Genomic DNA, 27,408 nt, shown 5'->3' with positions numbered 1-27,408 from the left:
TTGATTTAGATTGATTGTTATTCACATTTATACTTATACTTATACGCTATCTTTAGTTATTTCTTAATACATATATAAACTATAATTTAATTTATTATAGAATGTACGGGGAGTAGTTGCAGGGAAGGTTGCAGCCTGCACACACATATGGAACTATTTGAATATTAAGATGGATTTAGTGGAATATATACATATATAATAGCAAGTTGCAAATATATAAAAAGTGTACTCTATAAAGATCACTCCCCTGAATAGAAAAAACTTTCCTGAGAACAGAACAAGCAAGTTATTAATTACAGAAAAAATTTAAGAATATTCTGAGGAGTCATCGGAGCCAATCATCGGATGCATCTGAGGTGACTCTTAAGAGTATGGATGAATTACCCTCACTGGGCTTCGACTTGACCGGACTTTTGATTTTGTCAGCAACGTCTTTGCTGGCTTCATCTTGTGCTTCTTCTGTCGGTTTACCTCCGACTTCTTCCGAGGTGCTAGATGAAATGGTTACATGATCAGGTACGACACCTTTCCCCTCATCAGAATCCTTTTCATCCACTGGGCTCAATGCCATTTCGGTTCCTGATCCTTTGAATGGCGGAACAATACGTTTGGGTGTGGCCATAAACGTCGTTATTGATGGTTGATATCTTCTAGGCATCATAGACAGACGTCCTTTGAAATTATGCCATTTGGGTGGCACCTTTCCAGTTACGAAGAGATCACCGCCCACCGGAACCGTGCTGATAACCCGCTTGGGCTTGAGGAAACGCACAAAGCGCTCTAGCTCCTTGTAGCTGGAATGTTCCGAGTACTCGATGCCAATGGTGCTGATGCGCTTCCCATAGGAGGGCTTGCTCTTCTTCTCCCAGCCACTGGGACGAATGGCCAGCAGCATGTCGTATTGATCTTCGAATAGTGTGAAGTACTCTGACAAATGCTGCAAATGCAAACACACAAAATTTAAGGACGAAAAACCAAACGATAATGAGTCTGTCTTACCAAGTATCCAACTTTTCCCATGGCTATGACATGCAAATTGGCTTGGTATGGATCGGCAGTCATGCGCGTTTGCAGTTCCGGCCACTCCAGGCAATCTATGGCAACGCGACGATGCGCTTCCGTCCAGACTTTCAAACAGAATTTTTTGGCCAAAGCCAGCCAGATTTTTTCCTTTCCTATCACATAGGCACCGCAAACATAAAGTATGCGTTTTCCTGGGTTTCTTTCATGAAAGTTCTGCACTAAATGCAACAAACGACTGACACTTTCGGTCTGGTGGCAAAAATCGTAGCTTTCAGATAGATATGTCGTGTCCAAATAGAGCAGATCAATGTCGATGTTGTTCCAAAATATCGGTAGAGATTCCATTTCAAAGCTGGCACGAAAATCGCCCGTATGAAGAATGCACTGCCCAGAGGGCAGCCTAAAAAAGAACATAAGAGCGCCCGGACAACTGGAAAGAGGGAACATTAACTCAATAATATTAGGAAGTTTTATTTTACTTACTGATTTGCCTCTATACCGGTGATCTCGATGTTTTCCACCACGATTGTCTGATCCACATCAATCTCATGGATGTACATATCGTCTATTTTTATGAAGGCACGCACCAGGCGCGCCGTTGTGGGGCTCATGAAGAGTGGAAATGTAAACGTCTTGGTCAGACCAATATAATGATCTGCATGGTAGTGGCTTAGGAAATAATTTGTCACTCCGGGTATGGCGCCAAACTGGAAGCCATCGACACAAAAGTGTGTGCCCTCAACAACTTTATAGGGCGGACAAGGTTTGGGCGCCCTCTTCCCACGTCCTGTGGAGACACTTTTCTCAGACGAAGCATTTGCAGTGTCTGGCGATTTAGCTTTGGAAACGATTTCATTGGGCATTGGCGGTGGCGTACCGGATGCTAGGGCATCCTTTTCATTGGTAATTACATTTGTTGCTTCAACTGGAGAAGCATTCCCTTCTACTGAAGTACTTTTTGTGGCGGCTGACGAGGACTGACTGAGCAGATTTTCTTTAATGGATACATCTCCAAGAAATAATTCACTGGGATTTGAAGCCATTGGCGAAGGTGGACACGGCTCGTTTTCTATCCGCGGAACTTTGGGGCTTTTGGGTTCTGGTGGCGGTTCCATCTTGACGCTTTTCATGTCGTCAGACTCGCAGGACTCCGACTCTGAGCAGAGATCAACAATATTCGCCTCGGTCATACTTGTATTCTCCTTGCCCTTTGACTTGCGCGGCGGCTGGACACGCTTTTGGACCTGTGGCTTCATTTTCGACATATCACTGGACGTTGTGGCAGTCTTCTCGTCAAACAAGCGCTTGCGTCCTTTGTGCGCCTTTGGCGCAATCTTCCGTTGCGACGTCTGTGCTGTGTTCTCCACTTTTAAGCTTTTCGAGCTACTTTTGAAGAATGAATCGATGCGCAATTGTCCAGGCAGGGTCGTTTTCTTCGAGGAACGTTTGACAGTAGTATTGGTTACGATAAGAGCGTTATGTTTCTCCACATCCGATTTGGTTTTTCTCGTGGTTGTAGCACTAGTAGTTTTTCCCGCTTTTTTCTTCTCAGGTGTTTTCTCATCGACTTTGACTGATTTAGCTATGCTTACGTTTATGTCGGTTGAAGCTTGAAGCTCTTCAAAGGATTTAAGTCGAATTTTGCCTACGTTTGACATTGTAATTTCAACACACAAAAACAATACACAAGGACACACTGTGTTTTCCGGGGATCTATCGATAAAATACGAAATATACCAAAATAGATCTTCTCTTTTAAAAATATACCGTAAATCTTAAATAATTTTCCATGACTTCTCTATTCTATTTGATATTACCAACTAGTTGGAACTCTCAGCGCTAAAACTATAATTTTATCAAATTCATCAATAAATATTCCACAAGATTGGCTAGTTTTTATGACTTCCTTTTATGGGATTGCTAACAAAATAAGGAACAAACTAAAAAGGCCAACCCAAAAAAATAGCATAAAACGAACATAATTTGTTGCCAACATGCTATGCTGGTTACTCTGCTATCCAGCTGATACTCCATTTGAAATGTTATCGATAGCTATCACGCAGTTAATTTTCAAAGAATTAAGGCAAATCGACAACTCTGAAATACAGCTGATGATTTCGAACAAAAAAAAACAAGCTGCGGGGCGTAAAGTTATTTGTGATTGAAATTATTAAACTGGGACTGTTTGTCCGAGCTTTCAGCATGGCCTGGCGTTCCGTTGGTGCTAGCAATGAGGATCTTATACGCCAACTAAAAGGTAAGTGGCCTTTTGCATGCCTCAAAGGCACGAATTATAATTGGTATCCAAAATCCACAGAGTACGGCGTCATTGCATCCGACGCAGTGGCAAAGGCAATGATTGATACGGATCGAAAGCATTACTCCCCACGCAACCCCTACATGGATGCGCCCCAACCAATTGGAGGCGGAGTCACTATTAGCGCACCGCACATGGTAACAAGTGTCTGTTGGATTGGATTATATACTAAGGGGTTCTTGCACTCATCTCTCTTCGCATAGCACGCCTTTGCATTGGAATATCTGCGCGATCATTTGAAGCCTGGTGCTCATGTGCTGGACGTGGGCTCTGGTTCTGGTTACCTAACCGCCTGCTTCTATCGGTACATCAAGTCGATGGGGGAGAGTGCCGACACCTGCATTGTGGGCATCGAGCACCAGTCCGCGTTGGTGCAAATGAGCAAGACTAATTTGAATGCCGATGATCGTAGCATGCTCGACTCTGAAACTCTGAAAATTGTGCAGGGCGACGGACGCAAAGGATACCCAGAGAATGCGCCATACAACGCCATACATGTAGGCGCCGCTGCTCCCGATACGCCCACCGAACTACTCAATCAACTGGCTAACGGCGGTCGCCTTATTGTGCCAGTTGGACCCGAGGGCGGCTCGCAGTACATGCAGCAAGTGGGTTCGATTCTTGTTACATATAGTTAAACGACTAACGTTCCTTTTTTCCAGTATGACAAGGACAAAAATGGAAAAGTAGAGATGAAGCGCCTTATGGGCGTTATGTATGTACCTCTCACGGATTTACGCTCTTGATGCCACAAACTAGGACAGGTGCTAATCGTTGTGCTGCTGATTGGCATAGTTATATACCAAATTTGGGAGTTTATTCGCTAGTTTAATCATCTGTTCAGCGGTCAGCAAAACGAACGTTATGAATCTACATATACAACCAACCCTACAAAATATCAAGTCCTTTTCTTAAGTTGAATTAATATAAATTATTTGTCTACTTACATATTGTGCGGAGCATAAATACGTTAATTAATATAATCATATTCAGCTTTTAATTCCCGAGCTTAACAACATTATGCGGAATTGATTTCTGATATATTAGTCTGATATCTGAGTATTAGTTTTTTGAGGATTTGTAGGGTGTTTATTGGGTTAAATCCGTTTTTTACTAGAAATATTTTTCAGATGGTCAGGCGGGATATTTTGCAATCAATCCAATAAATATAAGTCGTAAAAACGATCCAATCTTGTGGGGAATTTATTGATAAATCGGATAAAATAATAGTTTTAGCTCTGAGACGCCTAACAAGCTATTAATATCAAATAGAACATCAAAATCGAGGAATAGTGCTTGTATATGTAAGTGTGAACGTATATTATTTGTGATAAGTGAAATAAGATTACCAAGTACCCAAAGAGGAAATTTAAAAATTGTCTGCAAGAGAACGATCTTAAATAAAGTTAAAACACGGCTCAAAAAAAAAAAACAATGTCTTTCATCGGATTCATAGTCGCGCAACCAATTCGCTGTAGCCTCACACACACATTGGCGCCTGCGGCGAAACTCTCTCACACACATAGCACAAAGTCGTCGGGTCACTTAACTAGGGTGACCATTTAAAGATGATATATTTTTCAGCATATTTTGACACGAAATTTATTCATTGTATATTTACGGTATATTGGTATGTAATGAATTTCATCCGTCCATTAAATTCTATTTTAGGGGTATATTCAATAACATAGGGTATCCAAACACCCCCAAGAGGAGAGTTTTCGCCCGCAATAATGGAAAATAATGGAAAACAAAGGAACATACTACTGGGTGGCCAGCAACAAAATGTCAAGTAACGTCACAAAACATTCTAAAAACGTAGCGTTTATTCATTAGTTTTTTTTCTTACCCTTTTAGTTATATCGCTGTTTTTGTTAACAATCCAATAAAAGATGTCATAAAGCGTAGGTCAATCTTGTGGCGAATGTATTGCACAATCGTAAGAAAATTGTAGTTCCACGGCTGAGAGTCTTAGTCTTTAAACTATTTTTCCTTTTGCAGATTGCCCTCGAATGGAGGCTGTAATCATGGTAAAACCAGTGACATTGATTAGTGAGACGCGGGAAAGATGAAATTCCTTGTTCCATTCCTTGTTCCTTGAAACCCATTTCAATATTTTACCCACACAACATGGTTTAATTTTTTATCAAACGGAAAACGGAAGACAACCAATTTATAAAATTGATGAATTTTCTGCCCTGAAGAAAACATTGCGAAGATTTATTGGCGAACTAATCCTTGCGCTTCTTAAAAGACATGAAATCATAGAATATTTGGTAAAAGTGTTTGCGACAACAAACTTCAAATTTGTCAATGACAAATTGGATACCATAAAATCATTAAAATTAGGCATAAAGCGGCATTTAAAAAATAAATATTAAATGAAATGTATAAAGGAATGAGAACTAAATTCCCAGAGGAATTGCAAATATGCCCAGAAAATAAAACGCATAATAAAGGATGGCTTTTGTGATTAGATGATATTCACAAAATGCTAATATACCATCCCTTTTATAAATTATCGATGCCTGCCGAAATGTAGAATGTCCGACTTACCATATTTTTCCACGTTGAAAGAGAAAAGATCGCTGATGATGGAGGAGCTGTATCCTTCGAAACAGTCACAATCTCAATGAATTTATTAAAAAATTTGCAGCAGCTGATCAAATGGATTTATAATTTTAAGTATACCAAATATTTTATATTTTCGGTTGACCTTTTCTGCTTTTACCTTATTATGCAATCAATCCAGGAAAGATAAATCATAAAATCACCCAATCCTGCGGGGAATTGAGTAAACACATTTAAAATGCTGAATATCAAATATAACATAAAAGTCTAAGAAAATATTTTAAATTCACGGTATATTTACAGTATATTTTGAAAATGCAGGGTATATTTCGGTATAGTTTCGAGGCCCTGACGGTATATTTTACCGATAATTTCACAGTCACGGTCACACTGCTGTACAATGTGTATTTGTTTGTCTGTTCGCTCAATAAAATAAAAAAAACGGAAAAACGTTGGCTTTGCGTTCTCTATTCGTTATTAAAATGCATATACTATCTAAAACCACAGCAATTTGATATATGAAACAAGGTAAACGGAGATTTCTGAAAGTCGAAGCTGAGAACAATCAGTTTAGAACAACTGGATGGTGCGGCAATTAAACAATAAGAAGTGCTGGGGAGTTGGTTAACTAGTGTCTCTTATAGGGCGTGGAACGAGGCATTTAAGGGCCCCCAGACCAACCGTGTAGTTCGTCTCACTAAAACAAACGAAGCGCGAAATTAAGTCGTAAGTTGTGGTAGGTGCTGCCTGCTACCTCCGTGTGGCAGGTGTAATTTGAGTTGTGCGAAACGTCTGTCCCCACACTCCACTCGACTCGACTCCACTCCACCACCTTTCCAGCTAGTTTGTCAAACCCGTTTGGCCTTTCTGGCAAAGTGGCAGAGGCTAATTTGTGATATGGGAAATTCGTTTTGAGTTGAGGCTAAAAAAATTCAACGCGATTCACATTTGTTTACATCTTATCCGAGCCCTCTCGCACTCGCACTCGGTCTCTGTTTCTATATCTGTCTGGAATTTGTACAATTCTCAACCATTACACATGCGCTGCGCGAGTGTATTTTCAATTAGATCATTAATTTTCATATTGCGCGCGTTTGTGCGATTTCAATTAGTTTGGCCTGCCACTAAGAGTGCCACTCGCAGGCCGAATGCAGTGATACCCTTCTATAAATTAAAATCTCTTACTGCGGCAGGGCGAACTAGTCTTGATCTATACCTTCTCGAAGGGTATTCACGTTCCGCAATCATAACTTTTAAACACACAAATAAACAAATTCTCGTTCTTTCCAGCATTCTCTTTTCGGATCACGCTATGGAAGCCGAAATATTAGAGTGAACGGAGGTGATCGGTCAGAAAAGCATGCCCATGTCCCTGCAGGCAGCTGCAGCCCCGGCCCCGGCCCTGGCTCCAGCTCCAGCTGCCAGTGCCACGGCCGGCAACCAACTGCTGCGCCCCCAAACGCTGGCCGGGCCCGAGCGTGAGCCCATCGAGTTCAACATCAATCTGGTGGGCGCACCGCCTGAGGTGGAGCAGCTGGTGCAGCAGATCAAGAGCGTCGCCGAGCAGTTCCTTTATCATTGGAAGAGTTTTCCCATCGGTAAGATGCAAGGCAAGCGTATTTGGTGCCTGATCCCTTCTAATCGTGTCTAATTGCAGTTCTGCCTCAAGCATTGGCCAGCAGTGGCCTGAATCTGACGGCCAGTAATGCGACGAACAGTGTCAGCAGTCGCAAAGCGCGTCCCATTAATCTGCGTGACCTATTTATAGCGCCTCCCTTCGACGAACTGGATGCAGTGGCATCCGATGGTAGCGGCGAGCCGCGCCGCCTCACAAGCGCCCAATTGAAAACGCTGCGGGAAACTGGGTGAGTTTTGATGTCAGTCGCAGACGAGAGCCTGCTGCTGCACATGATGAATAGATTGATGGATGAATAGATGATGGATGTTGGTTGGAGACACACCATTATGCGCTAAATAAGAAGCAAAATGCAAAGACACGTCTAGTAAAAAAGTGCAGCAAAACAGTTTTGCCAATTGCTGGTCAACTTAAGCGCTTATGTCACATCTCCTCACACCCCCAAACACCTTACCGTTTAATGATTACAATTGTGTATTTCCTTAATTTCCCTCGAAACATTCGCCTACATCATTCCTTGACACTTTTGCACTAAAAGCAAACGCAAATGAATCAAATTAAGGCATGCCTCCAAATCCACCAAAAATAATAAAACTAAAAGACGATACAGAGATATTCGGGTTGTCTGCTATCTGTTATCTGTTTTGTGTTTAATTTTATTGTTTACTTTCCTATAACTTCTCCAACTACTACTACTCCTACTGCATGTACGAAACTGATTCGAATCGAATTGAATCCTTTTGTTTATCAAACATGAAAACGGTTGACAACAACAATTTGTATGTGAAATATTTCTGTAAAGCTTGCAAAAGGATAAATATGGAAAGCCGAAGAAATTAACTTTGGAACAATTGGAAACAATACGTAAAAATGGGTAAATAATCAAACACTAAACACAATAAAGCCAGCGAACAAAAATCTACTACTACTACATACTGCTGCTGGGCAAAGGCATAATTCAATCGTAAATGTCTTTCTGCCTGTCCTGCCTGTCTGTTTCAGTCGGTGTTCTTCCGTTTGTACATATTTTCATTTACTGAATGTTGTTTTATTAATATGTTGTTCTCTGTTGTTTAATCATAATCTACTATAAAAATGCTCTGGAAATTGTGCATGCTGAAACAAATTGAAACGAAAGTAAATCTATCTGCATGCAAACAAAAAAAGAAAACCCTGGAGAGAGGTTCCTAAGAAATCCCCATACTAGTAGTTACTGATTATAATTTTGTAAAGCTCTTAATGGAGCGAGTCTTAAACTATTATACTCGATTGTCCCCCCACCCCGCACACATATTCTATGTACTCTTTACAAACCTTGGAATCGGGCAAACATAATTCTGAATCTGAATCTGGTACACGCTTGTGCATGCCAACAATTTGTCATTTAATATAGTGTTCATTTATGTGTGTTTTTATGTTGCCTTCAGCTTCTTCTCTTTCAACCATTAACCATGTGACTGACTAATGCTCTTTCTCTCTGTACTGCCTATTCCTACAGCGAATTCGATGTGCCGAGCTTGCATTTTCCGGGTCAGGTGCACAAGTGGCGTCTGTCGCAGCTGCTGCTGAAGGGCCGACTGCGTGCCCACGATTCCTTTCTGAGTGATCTGGCCCTGGCGGCCCGCTTTGTGGTGGTCACTGCACGGTCGCGTATCTTCTCGCACTTCTTTTCGGTTGTGCATGCAGTGCATGGCTTGATCGGGGCATTCACCAAGCTGGCAGATATGTTTATTGGCGTACCCGCATTGCTGGCCCACAATCTCGACTACAAGATCAAGGAGGAGAGGTGTCGTTTCCTTATAGCCGAACTGGTTTGCCGGGTAAGATTTTAGATTTATCTGTTTGATTGATTTATTAAATCTCTCCTTCCACCTACACAGCCCGAGTTCGAGGACTGCCTGGATGGCCTGTGCTCTTATGTTCGTAAAATGCTGCGCCGTGCCACCATGGAAAAGTTCGATTTCAATAGCTGTGAGGTCAGCCAGCCCGTGCCCTATTTGTTCCTCACGCCCAAGGGACAGGAAATCGATTTGCGTCTGTTCTGTCGCGACATCATGCGCAAGGCTTTGCCCATCCTAATTGGCATTTTGGAGAGGGAGACGCGTGGCTGGTTTTTGCATTTCCGTGAGCGTCTGATTGCCGAGCTGAGGGCCAAGAAGCTCAACGATAAGGAGATCGAAGAGGAGGTTAACGAGGCCGTGATGAAGGAGTATTTGCAGCGCGTCTACAGCTCCATTGTGGGCAATGCCAAGTTGGCCGAGCTGGGTACCGGCGTGCCCGAGCTGCTCGTCCAGCAGGCCCAGTCCGTGGTGATCATGTACAAGGCTGTGGACAAGGTGCAGCAGGACATCAAGCGCACGCGCGAGGATCACCAAAAGTGTCTGTCCAACGATCACTCTGTGTTGTCGCGCGTAGCGCCCTGGCTGCGCTCCAAGCTCCGAAATGCCGAGGAGAACCGACTGTACAAGTGCGCCTGGTCGGCCCATGAAGAGGCGCTGAAGATGTGCACCCAGCACCAGCTCCATCAGACCGCCTACTTCCTCTCCCGCGATCTGGCCTTCATGAAGGAGCGTGAGCCAGTGCTGCTGAAGGAGCTGAAGAACGCCAAGACGCCCACTCGCAGCTTTCAGTGGGCCTGTCGCATTTGGTCGCCGCAATCGTGGATCATTCGCCGCAATTTCCAGGGCCAGTCTGATGTGATACCCACTGTCATCAGCCAGCATGCCACTTCTATTGTGACGCCACGTTCCGACCCCAGCCAGCCCGTGTTCCTCGTCGAAAAAGAGATCATACGCACCACGAGCACGCGCTGGCCCTTCTGGCGACTGCTGAACATGCTGCAGAGAATATGGTGCTGGTCCTGGAACATGATGTTCCTTCTCGGCATACTCGTCCCATGGTGTAGTCCTCTGGGACTGCGCGCTCTCTGTTATGTGAAACCCTTCATGCCGGACCTGGAACTGTCACAGATCAATGGAACGCTGTTTCCGCGAAAGACGAGCATCACACAGACCATGGCCTCGCGTCTCATTGAGCTCTGGCGGCACATATCAAAATCACGCACGCATTTCGAGACGGAACCCGATACGGGTAAGTGCGGATGATAATCTTGGTAGTTCTTCGCTTTATTACGTACATTCATGGCAGGATTTATTGGCAAGGGATTGACGCGTAATCTAAATCGCACATGGAATTACTTCGTGAAGGGTTTCCTGGGGACCGTTATCATTCTGTTCGCATTTCCATTGATCTGTCTGGCCACCAGTTTGCTGAGCATTGGCCTGGCTATCACTGCCCCGCTGTGGATACCCGTCTTTGTGCTGCTGTTGCACATTTATATGATACTCATTTATGATCTGGATGCGCCGGATAATACGAAGAATCGTTATTGCATTTTACTGGAGGCCATTGTTTGGAATCTACTAATACAGGGACTGTTGCAGCCGGTGGCGGCGGTTCTGGTCGCCACACTCATCTGTCCCTTGGCAGCAGGGATTGTCTTTATAGGTAAAAAATCTATCTGAGTGCCATGAGATCGTGTCTGTCAATCTTTTAAGCTGTACTTTTCCAGTTGGTGTCATTCGGTATACACTGCGGCTTGTCTGGGACTCGCTCACCTACCATCTTTTCATCAAGAAATGCGGACGCGTGCCTGCCTCTGATAGCATTGCAGTGAAACGGATTGCTGGACCTGGTTTGGCCCTGGACTACTACTTTATAATCAGACCAGAGCAGGCCCTGGCCGCGCTAGAGGCTAAAATGGAACTGGACGAATTGCAGGCATATCAACATGCCACCGAACGGGTGGTTCTGCAGCCACAGCAGGATTTCCTGCAGTTTGTCGAGGCCTGCTTTGGACCCTTCTCCGCTCAAATCAGCAAGATTGGTCCGTACTTGTCGCTTGATCGAGAGGCGCAGGATTTGATGAGCACGCTGCACGAGAAGCTGGAGAAACGGCGACGTGAACTGCAAACGGCACTGACCACTCAGGTCAAGTCGCGCATTAAGCTGAATACCAAAGAATTGAAGGTACGTACCATGATGAGAGTGAACCCAAATGAATACTTATCCATTGGTGTCCCGTAGATTGCAATACAATTGGCCGCCCATATATTAGAGAAGTATTATCCGTCTCATGTCATCGGCAGACTGTCGATTACCGAAGAAGAATTTTGGGATAACAAGGTGAGTGTGAACCTTACCTTATCTTTTGAATTAAAATCATAAATAATTGTTACATTTTTACAGGGTCTCACGGTTAACGACTGGCCGGGTTTGGCTGGTCTTATATACACCGACATATTTAGTTTAGATTTTCTAACGCCATTGACTGAACACGATACCCATTTTAAGCTAGAACCACATGCCTCACTCGATCTGATGCGCTATACGGAGATGGTGAAGAATGCCAATGATGTGATCGGCTCCAAAGGGCTGGACCTGCTGGGCAATGTGTATGCCCCGCGCGGCAATGTGCAGGTACATCTGCCTTTTCTTGAGGTGACCGCTTTTAATCCGCGCTCCCGCATAACGCTCACTTTCCGCAAGCCCGAGAAGCGGGACATGTCTGTGGGTCTGACCACGCCGCGAGTACGCGCCCATCGGGCCCAACATATACCGAAAGCGGGGCAGGATGGCCAGAAGCCCTGGAGACCATGGAAGCAGCAGTGCGGTGACAAGAGTGTGACGGAAAATCTGCTCATACCTCTGCCAGTGCCGCATCCCGTGCACATTGCCATAGCTATTTTCAATCGCGACACGGAACAGCCCATTCCTTTGGACTCGGAGCTGGTCTGGGAGATACTGAAATCAATTGAGGATTGCCAAGGCGGCGATGCAATGGTAAGCTGTCCCATAATCAGCTCTGAAATCTATATGTCTAATCCTTCTCCATGTATTATAGGCTGTCCAGTCTGTGGCGCGTTATCGTGGAGCGGTGATCGAGTCCAGCAATGATTCGCTGGACAGCAGCAGCAGCATTGGCAGCACCAGGGACTCTGGCTCTGGTTCAGTCTCTGGCTCCGCTCTGGGTAATGGCACCGAAACTCTGCCTTGTGGCAATCGTGAGGTGAGATAACGAATCATTCTTCTTAGAGCCATGCTTTATTGACTTCTCTGCATTTCCAAATAGGTGTGTACGCAGGTCAAAGTGGACGCTGAACCACCATCGGGCTCCTCCGGCTTCCATTGGACCCTAAGTAATTGGGGAGCTGCACAGACCGCCCGTCGTCGTACCAACTCAAATGTGCGCGTAGATTTGGCCAGTCCCGAGGATATATCACTGGACACGGACAGTTCGCGGGCTGTGTTTAACAATGCCTATGGCACAACTGTCTAACAGGCCCCACTGTCTCTCTGGTTCGGGGGCACACAAGTATATATCTAACCCATATATACCCATAGAGATATGCGTGGCTGCTCGCTTTTAAATGAAGATATGCATAATCCTGTTTTTATCTCGATTATTGTTTTAAGAGTTGTCTTTTATGTCCCTGTATCCCTCTATGAAACCGCTTTAAAAGTTTGCAAACTGTCCAAGCTTCTTTGGAGGACTCACTCACTCCCCTTTTCATTGTAGAATCACCAAAAGCAGCCGCGCTAGTTAACGTGTAATATGAACAAATTTATCCCATATATATATATCTATATTTACATACATATGCGTATATGATATACATATATGATTTGTTAGTATATATACTAAATATATAAAGTATCTACACTGCATACACAACTCGAAAGCAAAGCAGCAGAAAACTTCAATCTAGTCGCAAGCTAATTTTATGCAGCAATTTAACTCGAATTCTTCTTATGCAAAACTACTAAACAAATACCAAAACACAAACGCAGCCCCATGACAACGTTTTTTACCTATTGTTTTCCATACCACGAAATAGTTATTAATTATATATACAACAAATATGCCATGAGATTTTTTCTTTGTACCTCTAACGATACAAAAACGAATATTAATTTTAAACCGAACCGCAAGAGAAACTAATTTGTATTATAATGCCTCGAATTGTACTAAGAGCAGTTGAACAAATATTGTTAATTAATAACTAATTTATTTATAGAAAAACACACACACACACTCTGATTACTAAATACCTACATATGTATATGTTTTAACTTCTCCAATAATTTTTCTTCCAACCAAACTACATTTATGGAAATTATTAATGATGTTCAACAAAAGGCAGCGTAAAGTAATGATAAATAGGAAAAGAAGGATAAACATTTTTACATTTATATATACAATATACATATATATAGTAGATATATTATATTCAGGAGGTTATCGTAAATTAAAAAACTGTTGAGGCGTTTTTTGTATCTGCCATTTTCCAAACCCAAATCGAATTCCAATCTGACTCCCTCCCCAGAGCAAGATGCCCTCCAAGTATTTCGCAGACACTAACCACTATTTTTAACTGCCACAAATTCAAGTATTAATATTGTTTCCTGATTACGTATTTCGCACTCGAAAACCCATCCGAATTTCGTCATCGTTCCGGCAGCTTTCTTCCAATGTTTATATGTTTAGATCTTTTAACTGATTTTGTACAACGTTTTTTATATTTATTCTAATTTGGAACAATGAAAGGCAATGCAAACCAACCAACCAATGGAATGAATCTTTACATAAAAATATACAAAACATTTACATCAAATACGTAGATATACAAATTAAACAAAAGCAAAAGCAAAAACCAAGCAAATTAAAACCGAGAACGGCAAAGCTCATAAAGATGCATTAAACAATTTTATGTAAAACGTTTAAACAAAAAACCAGATGTAACAATAAACTATGAATGAATGATGTGTGCCGGAAGCTTTTCAAGTGTCCTCAAGTCGTAAATGAATATTCAATTATTCGTTTACAACCTTCGACCCTTGAAAAGCTGCTCGCAAACTTGTAGTGTAATATGTAATAATAAAAATGTTGGCTAAAAATAATCAAAGCTAATCGTGTTTTTATCTTGATTCTCCCTAATCTGGAAAGGCAGATCCTTTGCGGAAGTGTAACCAATTTTAGTATCATAATTAAACCGGATTTCCTATCGTTTTGCAAGCGTTGCAGTATACTAGTAGCGTGGGATAGGTAAACCCTTTAAAGATGATCGCGTCTTAATTTCATGGTCTTTATTTAAAAGATATTTATGTATATGCATTTATATGTAAAGATATAAAGTTGCACTTAAATGTAGTTTAGTTTTTCTTAGGATACAATCTAGATGTTAGCTTAGAATGAATTTAACCAACAAAACTCGTTTCGAGTACTAAGTAAACCATTCAAGGATGAAAACGGAACGGAATCGAAATATAAATGGAAGAAAAAGGTGTAATCACAATAATTAGTTTTGATTGCAAATCGATTGTTTCTGATATTAAAAAACTTATGAGAAATTATTCGTATATTTTATTAACAATTAACTAAAGTAACTTAAAACAGCGTAAAACTTTTCCGAAAATTGTTTTTTGAGGTCGCTCGGCGAACATGTTCAAGTTAACTACAGCTCTAGATTCTAGCATTCAGGTATTTTAGAGTCAACAAGGGTATAAGAGGGTGGAGGGTAGAGGTAAGGCGGAAAGACCTTGTCTAGATTGTGAAAAAAATGCTTAACACGCCCACTAATTAACATGTTAACAGCCCTAAGTTCTCTGAGTGTGAGTTCACTATATATTCAGTTATTCAGTTAGTTGTTGGTTTTAGCATATAAGATTGCGAAGATTATTTCTAGAGGGAGAAGTGTTATTTGAGCAAGTTTCTATGTTGCTCTTGGAATTCGAATCTAATACAGAAGAAGTAATTCGGGGACACTCGATACGCGAGATAAATAATCTTGTATCACTCCAGGAGTGTACCCTCTGAGAATGAGAGTTTCTTTAAGGTTCTCATATCTACGTGAGTGCATGGGGAATGTTTACCAAAATTAAGTGCAAAGAAGGAAGGGTTACGTTATCTATTCTAATCGGATTTATCTTCATTGAAACGGCAGGAGGCTGTTTGCCGTTGTGTTGAGCAGACCCAGGCGCTGTTTCTGTTTGCGCTGCTCGGTCATATGGTCCTTGAGCTCGTGCAGTTGCGTGGACAGATTCTTGATGAGCAGTTGCGTCTCCAGCAGTTGGGTCTGCATGCTGCGCAGCTCAATCTGCTCGCCATCCGCATCCACAGCCGCCAGGGACATGGCCCGCAGGCGGGGAAACCATTCGAGTATGCCGGCCTTGACCATGGCATAGACATAGCTTTCGGGACCGGTGAATTCGGTGGGGTCCTTCACCTTGACCAGGACAATAAAGTACAGATAGTGCCACATGTTGTGCTCGCTCTTGATGTGCTCCTCGAAGCTGACTGTCTTGTTGTCGAATGCCGACCGATTGAGGGAGCACACGAAGCAGGTCGTCTTCAGTATGGCCTCCTTTTGTTGCTTCTCCGATCGTAGATCGGCAAAGGTGTCGATGATCACACCAAAGATTAGATTCAAAACGATAATGATCACAATGAAGAAGAACAGCAGATCGTAGATTACTCGAGCCACAAACAGACCCTCCTGCAAGGAAACAAACACACATTAGGAATCGTCAGGGAAAAATGTATCAAAATGATATCTGTAATACCTTGCTAGAGGGCGCCCTGAGAATATCACCAATGCCGCCGCCATTCCGCAGTCCCTGATTCAGTGTGGTCACAATGCACATGACCAGAGAGTCACACGAACGTTCCTTTACATCTCCGCCAGCACTGGCGCTGCTAGCTGCTGGATTGTTGCCTGCACAATTTCCCAGCGCATCGGGTGACGCACAAAACTCTTCTACCGCTGGCGGCACTGAGATCGTCACCGGTGGCATGGCCAGCGGTGAGGCGGCATTCTCCTGCTCCTCAAAGTCCACACTGACCAGGAAGTCATCTCTAAAGAACATGTAGCCAATGATGGAGAACAAGTAGACCAAAATCAGAGCCAGCACAGCAGTCAGCACTATCGAGCGTCCATTGCGTGTCACCGAACGGATGACATTGACCAGCGTCTCCTCGCGATAGACCACATCAAAGAGCTGGTGGAAAACATATTCGATTAAAGATCAAAATAATCAGAAGGATCATTAGACATACCAACAAGGAATAGAAGAATGGATGAACAATCAGACCACAGAAACAGAATGCAATATAAATGCAATGATAAAGCAACTGCATATCGGTGATTATTTTGATCAATTTCTTCTCCAATGTTCCCTTGTTGCCCATTATGCTGACTATGTGAACGCTCTTGAGTGTGACCTATAAAAAGGATTTGGAATAACAGATTACAATAAATTAAGGAATCTCGAGTACATACCGTGACAACTCCAAGCAAACAGAGCGTTGACTCTGGTCCCAGTAAAAAGTTTGAGCGTAATATGGCGGAGGCTATAAGTGTTCGTATGCCAGATGCACGTGGCAGCATTATCACAAAGACCAAGGACAGTAGCATTATGATCCAGAATAGCAGCGAAATGTGCGGACTCAGTTCTGAAAGTGAACAAAATATAAAATCAAATTTCGAATTTCCAGCAGATTGTGAAGAATGCAGCCTGATTTCAGCTTTGAAATCTCATTGATAATTATTTATTTATGCTTTTCTAATTGCTGTAAACATTGCTCTATATGTTTTAATACGACAGCTAAGCATCATCTAAGCTGTTCTCTTGCACAATCCCTTCCCAGCTTACTGTATAAGCTGTATATATTCTCACCTGGTACAGTATTACTTTTGTCAAAGGGATAGAAAAGGGCCACAATTATATTAATGACAACCACACAATTGAAGAGTATGTTGCTCCACAGCGACATGTAGCTGCTGATCCAAAACAGTAAGGGTTGACCTAGAAGAGTGACAAATCCTTGAGTAATCAATCAAAATGGCAGGTGTATATGCCTACTTCTTAGCTTCTTTTGCCATTTCATCTCGTTGAACATCTCCTCGGCTTTGTCAAAGAAGTCAGCCACCTTTGAGCCCTGATCATCCCGTTCGGCAGTGTTGAGAATTTTGATTTTCGTATCCGTGGTCAAGTATTCGCAGATTTCTGGTATGGGAAAGACAATCTGCTCCAAGGTGCGATCATTGCGTACAATCTATAAAGAAACCAGGACTTGAAGGCAATCCCTAAACGATCTATGGGTTGGTCATACCTCAATTTGTGCCGTGTGCGTGGCATAGTACATGAGAGCCTGGCTGGTCTTGGCATCAAAGCTGGCCGATTGTGGATCCTCGGAGGCCTTGAGCAGCCCGGCCAGCTCCTTGTTGTGCTGCGCCAGCTGATGACACAGTATGTAAATGTTGTGGCCCACTTCGCGGGGACTCACAGTAGCATCGTCGTCATCGGTCGCCGCATCCGGCTCATCCGCTTCGTCATGCTCATCGATCAGTTCCTCCTGGTGGTAGGCCTTGCAGGCCACCTCCACCAGCTGCTTGGGATTCATGTTGTAGAGTATGCGCTCCGCATTCTCGCTGTCGCCGCGGCTCTCCATGATGGCCAGCAGCAGCTTGGAGGCGTTGTTTTTTAGCTCCAGTACCAGATCCATGCGGTTCTCGCCCAGCGGATTGATGTTGTTCAGAATCAGAGCCGTGATAATGTCCAGCCCATTCGATTCGTGGGTGGCAATGCAGTTCTGGTTCTCATGGCAGGGCCCCTGGCAGTACTCGGTGAGTGTTTCCAGCGTCTGGTTGATCAGCGCCACATTGTGCTCGTTGATGTAGAGCCCCAGGAGTCCCAGGCCGCCGGTGGTCGAGCCGCAGATGCAGTCGAGGAACATCAGCGTCTCGGACACCAGATTGTTGTTTGTTTTGTTGTTCTGATTACGCAGCAGGTTCTGCATGTCGGGATTGTGGTTCTCGCAGAGGAGCTGCAGGAAGCGGAGGATCGGCTGCATGACGAGCACCTTGTTGGAGAGCTGATTGCGCTGCTCCTTGCTGTCCTTGTGCTTTTCGAGCTTCTCGGCCAGTATATCCTCCAGCGGACTGTTCACACTGATCGAGGAGCTCTCCTCACCGGAGTGGATAATCCGTGCATTGCCATACGCCCGCACTGTGGCCAGCCCGGCATTGTGAAGCTCTCGCTTCAGTTCCTCGGTGATGACCACTCCATTGCTCTTTAAGCCATGCTTGCGGGAGACCTTATCCAACTCCAGATTCGTGTCTGTCTTGTGCTCATGCGCTTTGGCGGCAATGTCCGTGGTGTTCACGGTAACCGTGGACTTGATTTCCTGCTGGGCATCCTTCATCTTCTCGAAGAATACCTTGAAGAAGGCCTGGTTGAGGTCGTCGCTGAGGAACTTTTGGAATATGCCCTTCTGGATGATCGGATTGCCACCCTCCAGCAGCGCAATGCCCAGCTCCACGGCCTCCACGAATATGTTGGGCGAGTGCACCGACTTGATGACCAGCTCCACCACCAGATCGGAGGCACCCTCGCGATCCAGATGGTTCTGCATCTCGTGTAGGGTCTTGCCCGCCCTCGCCAGGTACTTGGCACCCGGTCCGTGGGTCACGAGATGGTGCTGCTTGGCCATCTCCGACATGGGCGGCACGGCTGCGCGGAGGGGCAACAACATGTCCTCCTCCAGCCTGGGTGTGCTCTTGCACTGGAAGTAGCGCAGCAAGAGCGTCTGACGCAGGGCATCCCCCTTCTCGCCGTAGTTCACATCGATGGCCATCATTTCGCGGAGTGTGCGCAGCACCTTAACGCACATGCGCTCCTCCTTCTCCTCCAGCAGCTTCTCGGTGTGCTTGATCAGTTTGCGGATGAAGCCCCCGCTCTCGCAGCGCTTGCGGGCCTCTGTGCCAGCGGGGAAGAGCAATTCCGAGCGGTAGAGGATGTCCACGAGCAGCGAGAGCTCCGCCTCCACCACGGGCTTCAGCTGATCTTCCAGCAGCGAGACAATGTCCTGCAGGCCCTCGATGATCGAGCGGTCCCACCGCATCAGGCTGGCCGACTGTTGGGTCTCGTATTTCGGTTGCTTTGAGGCCAGCAGCCACTTGGTCGTCTGGCGCGTGAGCATGGCCGTCTTGCTGGACATATTGGCTACCTGCTGCTCCAACTCCAGCGGCAGGGCAATGCTGCGCATCTTGGCCGACTCGACCAGCGTGCGGATGCAGTTCTCGACATTGAATCGGTCCGCCAGCGACATCCATTTGCATTGGGTGAGGCGGTAGGCGGCCTGCAGGAGCTGCACGAAGATCAACTGACGCGTCTGCACGATGGCGCTCTGGTCTGAGAAGGGGCTGGAGAAGAAGCTGCCCAGCAGATTGGTTACCCCATTCAAAACGTACGCCTGCAGCGTCTTGTTCGCACTGGCGGCGGCATTCGAGATCAACTGATGGATGTCCACCAGGAAGCTCTTTTCGAAGAGGTTCCACATGTGGCCCGAGGCATAGATTTCCTTCATCTCCACCTCCGTGTCGACGTAGCAGTGATTGAGGAAGTCCACATAGGCCTCCTTCACCTCGGGCATGCACAGCGGATGGCAGATGATCGTGACGATGTCATCCAGCGAGATCAGATTGTTGCACTTGATCTCCGTGTACACGTTCTTGCCCATGGTGCAGCAGGCGAGAAGCTTGACCAGCTCCACGTGGTACTTCAGCGGACTGTCATCGCTGAGCTTCTCCATTCGGGACAGCTGCTGTTGCTGCATCATCTGCACAAAGTGCTGGAACGAGGTCTTATCGTTGTAGAACACGAGCACATCCTCCCCGGAATTGATTAGCTCCTGCATTACCATGTCCTGGCACTTTCGAATGAACTGATTCTCCGCCTTGACAATGGTCTGAAGGAACTGCAAATAGGCCACATGCCTGCCATGTATTTCGATGCAGTGCACAAAGTGCTGCACCACCTTATCTGTCACTTCATTGCACAGCGCCAGGTTATCCTTGAAGATGGCACACACTGTCTTGGCCTCGAGTATCTGCAGATGATTCCATAATTAGTACAATACTTAGAGAAAATATAAATTGAAAAATGTTTTACTCCAGGATTCAGGAACAAATCGAGATGATTGTGGAGCAGAACTTGATTCTGCTGGTTGCCCAGGCAAAAGTTTTGCAGGAATTCGTGGGCCAAGCACATCAGTTCCTTCATCAGTTCATCGTCCTTCTCGTCATAGGGATTCTGTAGCAGATCCAGTACGACCGTGTGCACACCCACATTCCTTAGGAGTCGCTGCTCATGCTTGCGCGGCTTCACCATCGATGATCCGAGGCCATGCCCAGAGGCCGTGACGCAGAATTTGTTCATTCGCATTAGGATCTCCTTGACCTTGCGGTACTCGTTGCGCTGCTCCTGGGACAGAGCCGCATTGTACTCCACATTGACGGCATCCCCAGCTGGATCTGTGCCCCCCAGCTCGTCCGTGGCCTTGGCCTTGTACACCCACAGCTCGGACTTCTCCACACTCTGCCGCAGTATATCCAGATCAGATTTGATCTGCTTGTACGACTCCACATCGCTGTCCGAGACGAGAAGTTGCACCTGCAAGGGGCAGACAATAATGCAAGTTAGGAGCTGTTTAAGGAATCCTCCTTTGAGGTTTCGTTTTGAAAATATCATGGGTACATACAAAATCAAAAGAGCGTTCAGTACGGTATGCGGAATACGTCCACTATTGTTAGTTAGTTAGTTTTTAGCATACAATTGTTGGTGTGGTTTTTGTTATTTTGTTATTTATATGAAAAACGATTGCATACGATATATAGTGATTCGGTTCGATCGAGATACATATATATGATGGTTATATTGTATAGAGAGAGAGATTGAGAGAGTTAGCACATGCAAACACAAGAGAAAAGATGAGTATTAGATCGATTAAAGTGTTAGTTGAATACGTTAGCTACATATAAGATCAACGGCATGCCGTAGGACTACAATACTCTTGCAAATTTCACTAATAAATTATAGAAGATGGGTAGATGATGGATATATCAGTGAATCTACTAAAATTATAGCTATATAGCAGATGTGGGCACATTTCGGGGTCATATTAATGCTCGACTCGAGACGCACAAGCGAAAAATTCAAAAGAGAATGCCCTCGAACCTTGAAGCATCATTCTCTAGCATTAATTCTACTTTTACAACATGAAATTCTACATTCTTCATTATATCATTGCAAGAGCATTTAAAAAATCAAAAATCAATGATAAAATGTAAACTCTCTCTCCCTCTGGTAAACACACACCTGTCTAAAGGCCTGTAGAACTTCCTGGCGTTGGCTAAAGTGACGGAAAAGCAGATGCAGTGCACCCGAAACCAAAGGCGCATAGTCGTGCATTATCAGATGGAGGAGCACTCGCAGAAATGTGCGTCCGCCCTGGCCATCCAAATCCAGATTGGCAGCATCACTGCGCTCGCAGTCAAAGATCCCCTCCGCCTGCACCCCTATGGACTCCAGGTCGATGTTCTTCTGTCTCGCTGTGGCAGCCGCAGCCGCTTCTGCTGCAGCAGCCATGGATTCTGCGTTGGCCATGGGATCGTTGGGATCATTGGAATCATTGGGTGTGCTCAAAGGTGATGGTTGTGACTGTTGCTGGGGCTGCTGCTGTGGCTGTGGAGTGCCAGACTCTGCTACATTTGAGGCGGAAGCCGCCACATCGGTTTCGTCAAACTCCCGTTTGAAGATGGACAGCAAGCAGCTGATTCTGTAGTCCAAGCGCACATCCAGTATGAATTGGAGTATCTCTATGATCTTGAGTTTGGTGTCCATCACCAAAGGGTACTCCTTCATTAGTTGGGACACACTCTTGCGCTGCTGCAGGGCCATAGAAGGGGCCGCAATGGCCTGACCCACCGAACCGAGCGCCAACGATGTCATCACTGTATTTATGTCACCAATGGAACGGAGTACACCGCCTTCAGCTGTAATGTGTGGAAAAATAGGAATGATTAAATGAATATCTTCTGCGGTTCCTTAGGATCTTCTCGAAATGAATGATTACCATCGGCTTTTGTCTCCTCTTCGACAGCTTGTCAATGAAAATACCAATCAAAATGACAAATGAACAAATCTCTAGATGTATTTTCAAATATGTTTTTGTGGTTACTTACAATCAATATCTGTGCTGGCAAAGGCTCCACCCGTAGAGGTATCCGACACACAGTCCAGAATGGAGAGCAACGTCTTGGTTAGCCTCAACAGATCACTGAAGCTGTAGAAGCCAAAGTATATCAAATCTCTAGCTAGCTTTACCACCTACAAGAGATTCATTCAGTTAGATATTTTGGTAGATTATTTCTATGGGTTTTCCCACCTCAAATGTGAGTTTATTTTGCTCTTGATCGGTAAAGAGCCAAACTTTGGTGGCCACATTGCACAGATAGTTCTCCACAAAGGCAATTGTGGTGTTGAATTTGGCGCGGCAAGCCTGCTTATTCTGATCCGGTTGCTGGTTCTTGCCATCGTAGCTGCAAACAAAAGAAAATCAGAAATGCTAAAAAGATTCTTCTCAGATTTACTCACTCCATAATGGACATCTTTGTGTGAATTTCACTCCACAGACGTGCATATTTGACAGGCGTAACAGGCTCCTGTGGATCACGATCCACATGCAAATGCAGCATCAGACGACAGAAGGAGGCACGCAGCTCGTAGGGCATCGTTTCATCCGACATGCATCTGCGGAAAGGTTAAGTGTTAGCAGGAAACTCTATTTGTTTTCTTTAATAATTATTCACTTGAGAATCAAATCAATGTCCAGGAGTGGCGAGAGTTCATTCAGAGCCAAGTACTGACGGTTTAGGCACATATTGGAGAACAGATTTAACTGATGGCGATAGTAATTGAGTATCGCGGCATCCTGCTCAGAGCCATCGGCCACTGAATCGGCCAGATCTGCCATCGATCGAGAGGTCTACAAAAAGATAGAAAATATAATCTTCCATTGCTGCGTCGCTATCTGTTTGCCCCTCACCGGCTGTCCAGTCCATTTCAAATGTATTTCATATTTATCTCCCGGCGACATCAGATCCTCCTCTTCATTCAAGCTGGCACTATCCCACGTTGTGGTGGTAGATGTGGACTGCACATCGGAACGATCCTCGTCATCGCCTGCCACTTCGGTGAGCGTGGCCAGGCACACATCCTCGGTGGTGCCCTTGTAGCAGCGCACCAATGTCGAAGTGTTCTTTAGGGCCTTCACCTGTGTCTCGATGAGTATGTCCTTGTTCTTATCGCTGAGTACACTCTTGCAGATCAGCTCCTGGGTGACGGCAATGGCTTTGCGATTCGACACACACAAATCAGACAGATAGTCGAGGAAACGCGAGTCCCAGTTGTGCATATTCTTACGCACGAGTCCCACAAATGTCTCAATCTCGGCGGCGGTGATATGTTTCTCTAGCAGCTTGCGATTGTTGTGCAGCAGCGCAGTGATGGTGTCCTCGGCCAGGATGTCGTAGCCGATCTGCTTCTGCATCAGGCCAAAGTGCTTGGCTATGTATTCCTGATTCTTGCGGTAGTCCTGCTGCGACAGCCGCAGTATGCGGTAGCACAGCCTAAAGATGTTCTTGTAGGGCGCATTCTTGGGGTCCCCCAGCTCATCTAGCCTTAGGAAAGGACCATCGCCTGCGGTGTGCTCTTGGAACGGTCCCTGGAGTATCTTGAACAACTGTTTGAGTATGTACTGCTCTCGCAGCAGCTTCTGGCGGTCCCTGATTGGATTCTTGATGGTAAACTCCAATGCCTTTGTCTTGTTCTGCTCATTCTCCATTCCGGCTATAAAGTAGACAATGTCCTGGAGTAGGGAGATCAACGCCCGCCGCTCATTGATCGAGATGCTGCCATTGTCCAGCTTGCTGGTGACCAGCGCCAGCACCTTGCACGCATCGTTTGCAAAATCCAAATCACGCACTTCCACGGGGGAGACGGGTATCAAAGCAAAGGCCTCCTTGTCCTCTTTGATGGGTGAGCAGCAGACCTTCGACATCACCGGCTTGTCGTCATCCGCATCGATGGGTATCGATGTGGCATGCACCCACGTATTGGAGCAGATGTGCTGCAGCCGCACATAGCTGGACTGTGGAACCAGACTGTCCGGTCGGGCCATGGTGGTTGCGTCCAGTACAAAAACCGAGGCAATGTCAGCGGAATAGGGCACGGAAACGAGTCGATATTGCTTCTCCTTGGGTTTTTCTGTAAATCAAAAGAGATTATAAGAGCTACAGGAACATAATCGCAATGCCTCACCATTTATTGTTGAATTCATTGTAGAACTCAGTCCCGAATCCTTGCTGCAGTCCCCCAGCAGCAGTTCGTGTGCCGCCTCCACAGAGGCAGAGATTCCAGCGGCCACATCCACCTCTGCTTCTGCGGCCAGATAGTGTCCCGTGGCCAAATGCTTAAAGCGATAAAGGGAATTCCAGTCGCCTGCACCACCGCGACACGAGTCATGCTGCACCACTTCAATCTCCCACAGGGCCTTGCTGCTGGTGGCTGCCGTGGCACTGGTGCGTCCTGTGGTCCTTAGAAACACATGATACTGCTTCTTGTACTCGTCCATGGTGAGGAATTTCTCCTGTTCCGCATGGAACAGACGCACCACATCGCCACCCTTGAGTATGTGCTCCTGGTTCTCCTTGTGCTCCATAAATAAAGAGATCTTCCACGATGTGGAGGAGTTCAAGACGTTCACCTCCTTGCAGCCGGGATTGTCGGGCAGCTCGTAGCTGGCCGCCACATGTAGATTCTGCTGATCGGCATTCACCGGACTGAGTATCACCTTATCCCCCACCACCACATAGTCCCCAATGGAGCGGAGTTTGTAGAACGGTTTGATGTAGAACCAGGATCCCTCATTCCCATTAGCATCCAGATACACGCGCATCGCGTTCTTTTCGAGGAGCGACGGCAGTCGCTTGTTCACAGTCAGATATTTGTTGGACTTTAGATGCAGAAGCTGCACTACAGCACGGCCATATTGAATGGATGTGCCCAGCAGCTTCTTGTTCTCCGTTTCGTTTTGTTTCTTCTCAATCTCTGCTGCGTGCTGTAAATAGAGATAGACATAATTTTTAAGATAAAGTCTTCCCTGTGGTTTGGTTCCTATTTTATGCTTACATGCAATCTCTTGAGCAGATTGGGATCTGTGTTGGAGTTTGCTGATTGTTTGGCTGCCTTCCAGAACTGTTTTTGTGCTGAATATCGATTCATTGGACATATTTTGATCAAGCAATCTGTGGAGTTAGACACAAATAAGTGATTTTTCTTAGTGAAGTTTACTTTTATTTGGCGACTTACCTCGAAACTTTTTGGGCGGACAACTCAAGTCACCCGCCTCGGGGCATACCACCGTACGATCATCCACCAGACTGTCGAAGAAGCAAACGTTTAGGTAAAATATTCAGTAATCGTTTTGCTGCAGGACAACACTTACCCGAGTGTGCTCAAGAATCCACACACGCTGCCCTCTGCATATAGGGAGACAATGTCCCCCAAGTGCAGGAAGCTCGCAGAGCCTATTATATTGTCGCCCATGTTTTGTTTGGCGGGTAGGGGGCCCAGAGAATGCCAGGGGTGTGATGAGTGTGTGTGTGCAGTGGCCTTCGGGGGTTCTCTGCCTCTCTCTCATGTGCCTCTCGTGGCTTCTTGTGTCTTCTCGTGGCTTTTGTGTTGGCTCGTTTACGCGAATTAATTGCAATGATTTGTCCTCCTTCTCGTCTATCCTGTGGCGTTTTATAGAAAAGAGAACAAACATTATGTTTACTACATGTCCAAGGGGGTAATGGGTGACTCGTATGTTTATAGACCATTTATAATTGATTTAAGTTGCGTTTTTAATAGCTTTAAATTAAGCAAATAAACTCTATATATATAAATTAATTAAAGCAAAATGATTTGATTACATCATTAAACCCTCAAGTGTGCGTTTAAGGGCATTGTTTATGAGATTCGGCATCCATTAAAGCTCTTAGGTATCAAGTCATTTTGTATTTTAATTTGTTTACGCCTTCACCCCCACATATTTTTTGCATCTTAAAGCATTTTTAATAGCATAAAAAGGCAATAAAAGCGAAAGAAGCGACCAATTAGAATGTGTTTTAGCCGTGTGATTGATATTCATAGAAAGGTTATACATACAAAGTAAAATTAAGGAAACATATCCTTTGTTTAAGTTTTTGGTCTTAAAATGTAAAAAAATTGTATCACACGGTTCTCTCGGATAATTTAAGATTTATGCACATATACAGAATCATCTGTATAACGTCTATACATACCTACATATATATGTATGTACATACCTACATATAATTTACAGCCTGTGTAAGCCTTTAATAACTGTAATCTTTCCTACTTCTAGATTATATTTATGGTTCCCAGTTGAGTTTCATCTTTTTATCTTATTTGTACAATGAAATTCGTCTTTTAATAGTATTTTCCATGAAATTAAACTGCTCCATAAAATCAACCAAAAAGCACAAATTTAAGTCTAAACTCTCCCAACCCCATCTCTTTACTTTGCAAATCATTTTCAATATTATTATTTTTTGCTGATCGTATAGATTTATATTTTCCCTAATTGGTTCCTCCCACTGACCTCAATCTGATATAAAGAACTGTCTTTTCACTGGGGTGTTATTTTCTTCTGTCATGTTAAATTTTGTTGTTTTCTTTTTTTTTTTTTTTTGTTTTTGAGTTATAAAATATTTATTGACCAACCCCTCTGATGGCATTGCGCCGTTCAATGGGTACCACCCTATGGAGGAATATACGTGCAGTGTATGGTTAATAATTATGAGAGAGTGTTTCCACCCTCTCATGTCTGTCATTTCTTGGTGACACTCTGGCGTATGCTTAATACTTCCAACAAACATTTCCATTCCCCCGGTTG

General features: G+C 44.7%; 4 protein-coding genes and 1 long non-coding RNA gene across 8 annotated transcripts in view; 3 read left to right on the top strand and 2 right to left on the bottom strand.

The window, feature by feature from the left end:
• Positions 1-25: 25 nt before the first annotated feature.
• LOC117586654 (DNA cross-link repair 1A protein) lies at positions 26-2,818 on the bottom strand. Its single transcript, XM_034276892.1, has 3 exons — positions 1,507-2,818; positions 1,000-1,453; positions 26-937 (listed from the first exon to the last, which is right to left on the bottom strand). The coding sequence occupies exons 1-3, from the start codon at positions 2,679-2,681 to the stop codon at positions 326-328; spliced, it is 2,241 nt and encodes a 746-aa protein (XP_034132783.1). The 5' UTR covers positions 2,682-2,818; the 3' UTR covers positions 26-325.
• A 295-nt stretch (positions 2,819-3,113) lies between these two features.
• On the top strand, positions 3,114-4,323 carry LOC117586660 (protein-L-isoaspartate(D-aspartate) O-methyltransferase). Its single transcript, XM_034276906.1, has 4 exons — positions 3,114-3,280; positions 3,341-3,477; positions 3,544-3,948; positions 4,003-4,323. The coding sequence occupies exons 1-4, from the start codon at positions 3,226-3,228 to the stop codon at positions 4,084-4,086; spliced, it is 681 nt and encodes a 226-aa protein (XP_034132797.1). The 5' UTR covers positions 3,114-3,225; the 3' UTR covers positions 4,087-4,323.
• A 680-nt stretch (positions 4,324-5,003) lies between these two features.
• On the top strand, positions 5,004-6,131 carry LOC117586665. Its single transcript, XR_004574004.1, has 3 exons — positions 5,004-5,132; positions 5,198-5,279; positions 5,342-6,131. It is a non-coding gene; the product is annotated as an uncharacterized LOC117586665 (long non-coding RNA).
• Positions 6,132-6,300: 169 nt separating this feature from the next.
• Positions 6,301-14,512, top strand: LOC117586652. 2 transcript variants are annotated; one of them, XM_034276888.1, is made up of 12 exons: positions 6,301-6,439; positions 7,202-7,509; positions 7,569-7,776; positions 8,350-8,421; positions 9,046-9,367; positions 9,428-10,637; positions 10,695-11,054; positions 11,119-11,576; positions 11,634-11,732; positions 11,796-12,389; positions 12,451-12,615; positions 12,679-14,512. In XM_034276888.1, exons 2-12 carry the CDS (start codon positions 7,272-7,274, stop codon positions 12,883-12,885), a joined length of 3,933 nt encoding a protein of 1,310 aa, XP_034132779.1. In that variant the 5' UTR covers positions 6,301-6,439; positions 7,202-7,271; the 3' UTR covers positions 12,886-14,512. The 2 variants fall into 2 exon arrangements, with proteins under 2 accessions (XP_034132779.1, XP_034132781.1); XM_034276890.1 differs by lacking the exon at positions 8,350-8,421.
• A 435-nt stretch (positions 14,513-14,947) lies between these two features.
• LOC117586649 (inositol 1,4,5-trisphosphate receptor) overlaps positions 14,948-27,408 on the bottom strand; it is a 23,205-nt gene continuing 10,744 nt past the window's right edge. The window contains exons 3-21 of one of the 3 annotated variants that reach the window (XM_034276883.1): positions 25,954-26,242; positions 25,818-25,888; positions 25,638-25,753; positions 24,768-25,566; positions 23,494-24,713; positions 23,258-23,433; positions 23,043-23,198; positions 22,834-22,987; positions 22,631-22,775; positions 22,522-22,548; positions 21,765-22,441; positions 20,559-21,059; positions 17,719-20,496; positions 17,469-17,661; positions 17,283-17,411; positions 16,886-17,058; positions 16,663-16,827; positions 16,170-16,604; positions 14,948-16,102 (exon numbers count right to left, since the gene is read on the bottom strand). In XM_034276883.1, coding sequence (XP_034132774.1) covers positions 15,536-16,102; positions 16,170-16,604; positions 16,663-16,827; positions 16,886-17,058; positions 17,283-17,411; positions 17,469-17,661; positions 17,719-20,496; positions 20,559-21,059; positions 21,765-22,441; positions 22,522-22,548; positions 22,631-22,775; positions 22,834-22,987; positions 23,043-23,198; positions 23,258-23,433; positions 23,494-24,713; positions 24,768-25,566; positions 25,638-25,753; positions 25,818-25,888; positions 25,954-26,054 — 8,583 coding nt within the window. In that variant the 5' untranslated portion in view covers positions 26,055-26,242 and the 3' untranslated portion in view covers positions 14,948-15,535. The remainder of the gene's footprint in view (positions 16,103-16,169; positions 16,605-16,662; positions 16,828-16,885; positions 17,059-17,282; positions 17,412-17,468; positions 17,662-17,718; positions 20,497-20,558; positions 21,060-21,764; positions 22,442-22,521; positions 22,549-22,630; positions 22,776-22,833; positions 22,988-23,042; positions 23,199-23,257; positions 23,434-23,493; positions 24,714-24,767; positions 25,567-25,637; positions 25,754-25,817; positions 25,889-25,953; positions 26,243-27,408) is intronic. The other 2 variants (XM_034276884.1, XM_034276885.1) reach the window with 2 other exon arrangements.

Source organism: Drosophila guanche, unplaced genomic scaffold, assembly GCF_900245975.1.
Source record: "Drosophila guanche unplaced genomic scaffold, DGUA_6, whole genome shotgun sequence".
NCBI lineage: Eukaryota > Metazoa > Arthropoda > Insecta > Diptera > Drosophilidae > Drosophila > Drosophila guanche.
Note: the sequence above shows the minus strand (reverse complement) of the source record. Positions and strands in the feature narration are given on the sequence as shown.